Below are 7183 nucleotides of genomic sequence, written 5' to 3'. Positions count from 1 at the left end.
GTTTTTGTTGCCTAGAATTGCTTTTCATATTCAGGATCTTCTTTGGTTTCATACGAAGAATAAAATTATTTTTTCTATATCTGTGAAGAATGCTGATGGGATTTTAATAGGTATTGCATTGAATCTGTAGATCAGTTTGGGTAGTATAGACATTTTAATGATGTTGAGTCTGCCAACCCACCAGCATGGTATGGATTTCCATCTGTTTACATCCTCTGCTATTTCCTTCCTCAATGTTTCAAAGTTCTCCCTGTAGAGGTCTTACGTCCTTGGTTAAGTATATTCCTAGGTACTTTAATTTCTTTGTTGCTATTGTGAAGGGAATTGAGTCTTTGATTTGGTTCTCAATTTGATTGTTGTTGGCATATATGAATGCCTCTGATTTCTGTGTATTGATTTTGTATCCTGAGACTTTACTAAATTCATTTATCAGTTCCAGGAGTTTCTTGGTTGAATCTCTGGGTTTTCTAGATATAGTATCATATCATCAGCAAACAGTGAAAGTTTGATCTCTTTTTTTTTTTTTTTCGTCATATTATGGGAGTACATATTTTAAGGTTTCAATAAATGCCTGTTTCGCCCCCTCCCCCCACAAGTCTGAGTCTCCAGCATGACCATCCCCCAGATGGTGAACATCTCATTCATTATAAATGTATATACCCGTCCCCCTCCCCCTCCCACCTGCCCAATACCCTATTACTGTAGTACCTATGTGACCACTTAGGTGCTGTTCAGTTAATACCAATTTGCTGGTGAATATATGTGGTGCTTGTTTTTCCATTCTTGGGAAACTTCACTTAATAGTATGGGTTCCAGCTCTAATCAGGAAAATATAAGATGTGCTATGTCATCATTGTTTCTTAGAGCTGAATAGTACTCCATGGTATACATATACCACATTTTATTAATCCATTCTTGGATTGATGGGCACTTGGGCCATTTCCACAGCCTTGTAATTATGAATTGTGCTGCTATAAACATTCAAGTGCAGGTGTCTTTTTTGTAGAGTGTCATTGGATCTTTTGGGTAGATGTCCAGTAGTGGAATTGCTGGATCAAATGGTAGATTCACTTGTATCGCTTTAAGGTATCTCCATATTGCTTTCCACAGAGGTTGAACTAGTTTGCAGTCCCACCAGCAGTGTAGAAGTGTTCCTCTCTCTCCGCAACCACGCCAGCATTTATCGTTTGGAGACTTTTTGATAAAGGCCATTCTCACTAGAGTTAAGTGATATCTCATTGTGGTTTTGATTTCCATTTCCCTGATGATTAGAGATGATGAGCATTTTTTCATATGTTTGTTGGCCATTCTTCTGTCTTCTTTAGAAAAGTTTCTGTTCAAGTCCTTTGCCCACTTTTTAATAGAGTTATTTGATTTTTTTCTTGCCAATTTTCATGAGTTCTAAGTATATTCTAGTTATCAGCCCCTTATCAGATGCATAGGATGCAAATATTTTCTCCCATTCTGTAGGTTGTCTGTTTACTTTCATGACTATTTCTTTGGCTGTGCAGAAGCTTTGTAGTTTGATCGTGTCCCATTTATTTATTTTTGTTGCTGCTGTGATTGCCTTTGGGGACTTCTTCATAAATTCTTTGCCTAGGCCAATGTCTAGGAGAGTGTTTCCAACTTTTTCCTGTAGAATTCTAATAGTTTCATACCTTAGGTTTAAGTCTGTTATCCAGCGTGAGTTGATTTTTGTGAGAGGTGAAAGGTGTGGGTCCTGTTTTAGCCTTCTACAGGTGGCTATCCAGTTTTCCAAGCACCATTTATTGAAAAGGGATTCTTTTCCCCAGCGTATGTTTTTGTCTCCTTTGTCAAAGATTAGATGCCTATATGAGGATGGTTTTATATCAGGATTCTCACATCTGTTCCACTGGTCCATATTCCTATTTTTGTGCCAATACCATATTGATTTAATTACTACAGCTTTGTAGAATAGTTTGATATCTGGCATATTAATGCCTCCCATTTTGTTTTTGTTGCCTAGAATTGCTTTTCATATTCAGGGTCTTCTTTGCTTCCATACGAAGCATAAAATTATTTTTTCTATATCTGTGAAGAATGCTGATGGGATTTTAATAAGTATTGCATTGAATCTGTAGATCACTTTGGGTAGTATAGACATTTTAATGATGTTGAGTCTGCCAACCCATGAGCATGGTATGGATTTCCATCTGTTTACATCCTCTGCTATTTCCTTCCTCAATGTTTCATAGTTCTCCCTGTAGAGGTCTTTTACCTCCTTGGTTAAGTATATTCCTAGGTACTTTAATTTCTTTGTTGCTATTGTGAAGGGAATTGAGTCTTTGATTTGGTTCTCAATTAGATTGTTGTTGGCATATATGAATGCCTCTGATTTCTGTGTATAGATTTTGTATCCTGAGACTTTACTAAATTCATTTATCAGTTCCAGGAATTTCTTGGTTGAATCTTTGGGGTTGTCTAGATATAATATCATATCATCAGCAAACAGTGAAAGTTTGATCTCTTCTGCCCCTATTTGGATACCTTTAATTCCATTTTCCTGTCTGATTGCTGTAGCCAAGACTTCCAGCACTATGTTGAATAGAAGTGGAAATAGTGGGCAGCCTTGTCTGGTTCCAGTTCTAAGTGGGAATGCTTTCAATTTTTCCCCATTCAGTATGATGTTGGCTATGGGTCTGTCATATATGGCTTCTATCATTTTAGGTATGTCCATTCTATGGCAATTTTATTAAGTGTTCATATCATGAAAGGGTGTTGAATTTTGTCAAAAGCTTTTTCTGCATCTAGTGACAGAATCATGTGGCCTTTGTTTTTGCTTCTGTTTATGTGGTGAATTGCATTTATAGATTTACGTATGTGGAACCATCCCTGCATCCCTGGGATGAAGCCCACTTGGTCGTGATGGATTATTTTTTTGATAAGCATCTGGATTCGGTTAGCTAAGATTTTGTTGAAAATTTTTGTAGTTTTCTTTTTTTGTTGCATCCTTTCCTGGTTTTGGTATCAGAGTAATATTCACTTCATATAAGGTGTCGAGGAGTTTTCCATTCTTCTAGATGTTGTGGAATAGTTTCTGCAAGATAGGTACTAGTTCTTCTTTGTAAGTGTGGTAAAATTCGGGTGTGAAGCCATCTGGACCGGACCTTTTCTTTTTAGGGAGATTTTTAATTGCTGCTTCTATTTCAGCTCTTGAGATTGGTCTGTTGAGGGAATCTATTTCTTCCTGGTTGAGCCTAGGGAGGCTGTGTGTTTCTAGAACTTTGTCCATTTCCTCCACATTTTCCAGTTTGTGTGCATAAAGATTTTTGTAGTATTCATAAATTATATCTTGTATCTCCTTGGGATCAGTTGTGATATCTCCTTTTTTGTTCCTGATGGAGCTTATTAGAGATTTCTCTTTTCTGCTTTTCCGTTAGCTTAGCCAATGGTGTGTCAATTTTGTTTATTTTTTCAAAGAACCAGCTTTTTGTTTTATTAATCTCCTGAATAGCTTCCCTGTTTTCAATTTCATTTAGTTCTGATTTGATCTTGTTGATTTCACTTCTTCTGCTGGGTTTGGGGTTGGTCTGTTCTTCTTTTTCCAGCTCTTTGAGTTGTTTCATTAGATTGTCTATTTGTGGGTTTTTTTGACTTTTGGTTATAGGCCTTTATGGAAATAAACTTTCCTCTCAGAACTGCTTTAGCTGTGTCCCAGCGGATTTGATAACTTGCCTCTCCATTGTCATTTTGTTCATAGAATTTTTTTATTTATATCTTGATTTCTTCATTTATGAAGTAATCATTTAATAGGAGGTTATTTAATTTCCACATTTTTGTGTAGAAATGTGAGTTTCTGTTAGGGTTGATTTCTAGTTTTATTCCACTGTGATCTGAGAAGATACATGGTATGATTTATATTTTTTTAATTTCTTGAGGCTTACTTTATGTCCTAGGATATGGTCAATCTTAGAGAATGTCCTGTGAGCTGATGAGAAGATTGTACAGTCAGTGGATTTGGGGTAGAATGTCCTGTAAATGTCAGTCAGACCCAATTGTTCTAGAGTTTTGTTTAAGTCCATTATTTCTTTATTAATTTTCTGTTTGAAGGATCTGTCTTGTGCTATCAGTGGGGCATTGAAATCTCTGTGATTATGGAGTTGCTTCTAATCAATTTGCTTAGATCCAGTAGGTTTGCTTTATGAATCTGGGTGCACCTAAGTTGGGTGCATATATATTTAAAATTGTTATCTCTTCTTGTTGAACTGTGACCCTCACCGTTGTATAATGACCCTTTTTGTCTTTCACTACTCTCGGGCGAGCTCGGGCGCCGGAGGCGAGTGAGGCCCTTGGGAGCTGGTGCCCCGTCCGAGCAGCCAGAGGCCCGGGGCTCGCCGACGGCGCCCGCCCCGCCCCTCGGCCCGCAGGCCCGCGCGAGCTCGCGTGTGCTCTCGCGTGTGCGCGCTGGTCCCGCGGGGGCCTCGTTGGGCCTGCGGGGCGGGGAGCGCAGGCCGGGCGCTGGGGTGCGCGGAGGGGCGCCGCCGCTGCCAGGGCGAGGAGCATGTCTGCAACTCGAGCCAAGAACGTGAAGATGGCCACCAAGTCGTGCCCCGAGTGCGACCAACAGGCTCCTGTTGCATGTAAATCATGTCCCTGTGGTTACATATTTATTAGCAGAAAACTGTTAAATGCAAAACACTCACAGAGATCACCTCCTTCTACAGAAAACAAGCATGAGGCCAAGAGGAGGCGAACAGAGAGAGTTAGGAGAGAGAAGATAAATTCTACAGTAAATAAAGATTTAGAAAACAGAAAGAGATCTCGAAGTAACAGCCATCCAGATCATATCAGACGAGGAAGAGGAAGACCTAAAAGTGCATCTGCCAAAAAACATGAGGAAGAAAGAGAGAAACAAGAAAAGGAAATTGACATCTATGCTAACCTCTCTGATGAAAAGGCCTTTGTGTTTTCAGTCGCCTTGGCAGAAATAAATAGAAAAATTATTAATCAAAGACTTATCCTCTGATACTTGTCTGCAAAATCTGTTGAACTTTCTTCAGGATTACATCAGCAAGTTCTGAAACACTTCGGGACTCTCAGGAGTATGCTGACTGCGTCAGTAAATAAGGGCCATTGCCCCCCCTTGTGCAGCCTGTGCCACACTCTGGGAGCACAGTCGTAGGCTCGGTGGGCTGTTAGGGGATCTCCTTGTTTACCAAGGAGTATTGTCAGTGTTTTGTGTATAAAAGTGTATACACACACAAAGAAATGCTGGATGGATGTTAAAAGATAAAAAGGATTAGGGGAGGGCTGGAAGTATGAAAACTAGGAAAATAAAATGCTTGATAGTTTTCAGGTTTGCCACCAGAGATGCAATATTTTAAATACTGTCAGAGTGACTTTAAAAATATATATTTCAGATTTTCAGCACTAACAGATTGCATATATACAGTTCATTTACTTTTAGTAAATTGGCAGTTGATGTTTTATTGAATGGGGAATTAAGAATATAAACTAAATTTTGTCTAAATTGATTTTTTTCTTGGCCTTTATTTTTATGACTTGAGGTATGAGTTATATTTTAGGAGATAACTTTCTGGACAGTTTGGAGTTTTGGGTGCTATATGAAGAAAAACATTTAAAGATATATCATACTTCAGATATAAACCTTGTTTTCTTGAATGTAATTTATTTATTGGTTAAAAGAAAACTTTTCTGCTCTCAATATGGTGCCTGTTAACCTAAACATAAAATATATTTATTACATGCAAAATATTTCTTAGCCACTTTTAAGCAGCAATGTTTTATCTGAATGGATATTCATTTATACATCCTGATAATTATTTAAATTGTTACTTAATGTTACTCTGGAAGACAAAAATAAACCTTAATATTGAAACTCAGTAAAAAAAAACAAACAAAAAAAAAAACTAAATCATCTGAAATGAGAACTGCCATGCCAGCCTTCTTTTGGCTTCCACTTGCTTGGAATACTGATCTCCACCCTTTTACTTTTAGTCTATATGCATCCTTTCAGGTTACATGTGTTTCCTGAAGACAGTATATATTTTGCCTATATTTTCTTATCCATTCAGCCAGCCTATGTCTCTTGAGTGGAGAGTTTAAGCCATTCACATTTATTGAGAGAACTGATAGGTAAGGTAGATTACTGTTCATTCTGTTGGGTTGGATGTTGTTGCTTTGATTTCTCTCTTGGGCCATTGTAATATCTGGCCTTTAATCTTTGGGTTTTGGTTGTTTTTATATTCGTGAGTTTTTATTATGGTGTTCCATGTGTAACACTGTTTTGAGTACTTCTTCTAGGACTGGTCTTGTCTTGGTGAATTCTCTGAGACTTTGCTTATCTGAGAATGTCTTAATTTCTCCTTTATATATAAAACTTAGTTTTTTCAGGTTAAAAAATTCTAGGCTGGATGTTATTTTGTTTCAAAAGGGTGAGAGTGGGTCCCCATTCTCTCCTTGCTTGTATTGTTTCAGTTGAGAAATCTGGTGTTATTCGGATGGGTTTTCCTTTGTATATAACTTGCTTCTTTTGCCTTACAGCTTGTAGGAGGGTCTCTTTTGTTGATATTTTGGTCAGTCTGATCACTACATGCCATGGTGTTTTCCTGTTTGCATTGTATCTCCCAGGAGTCCTTTTGGCCTCTTCTATTTCTAATTCTAGGTTACTGGTTAGACCTGGTAAGTTTTCCTCAGAAACTTTTCTAAAGAACACAGAAGAATGGCCAAAAAACATATGAAAAAATACTCAACATCTCTAATAATCAGGGAAATGCAAATCAAAACCACAATGAGATATCACATAACACCAGTGAGAATGGCCTTTATCAAAAAGTCCCCAAACAATAAATGCTGGTGTGGATATGGAGAGAGAGGAACACTCCTACACTGCTGGTGGGACTGCAAACTAGTTCAACCTCTGTGGAAAGCAATATGGAGATACCTTAAAGCGATACAAGTGAATCTACCATTTGATCCAGCAATTCCACTACTGGACATCTACCCAAAAGATCCAATGGCACTCTACAAAAAAGACACCTCCACTCAAATGTTTATAGCAGCACAATTCATAATTGCAAGGCTGTGGAAACAGCCCAAGTGCCCATCAATCCAAGAGTGGATTAATAAAATGTATATATATATATACCATGGAGTACTATTCAGCCCTAAGAAACAACGGTGATATAGCACATCTTATATT

At 38.0% G+C, this 7183-nt stretch overlaps 1 protein-coding gene across 1 annotated transcript; it reads left to right on the top strand.

Moving 5' to 3' along the window:
* Positions 1 to 4516: 4516 nt before the first annotated feature.
* On the top strand, positions 4517 to 5829 carry LOC105873524 (UPF0547 protein C16orf87). The gene has a single exon (XM_012768513.3). The coding sequence runs from the start codon at positions 4523 to 4525 to the stop codon at positions 4985 to 4987; it is 465 nt and encodes a 154-aa protein (XP_012623967.2). The 5' UTR covers positions 4517 to 4522; the 3' UTR covers positions 4988 to 5829.
* Positions 5830 to 7183: the final 1354 nt, after the last annotated feature.

This window comes from Microcebus murinus, chromosome 15, assembly GCF_040939455.1.
Source record: "Microcebus murinus isolate Inina chromosome 15, M.murinus_Inina_mat1.0, whole genome shotgun sequence".
NCBI lineage: Eukaryota > Metazoa > Chordata > Mammalia > Primates > Cheirogaleidae > Microcebus > Microcebus murinus.
Note: the sequence above shows the minus strand (reverse complement) of the source record. Positions and strands in the feature narration are given on the sequence as shown.

Coding starts and splice junctions, on each gene's coding strand:
- LOC105873524 (XM_012768513.3), top strand. CDS start 4,523: ATGTCTGCAACTCGAGCCAAGAACGTGAAGATGGCCACCAAGTCGTGC.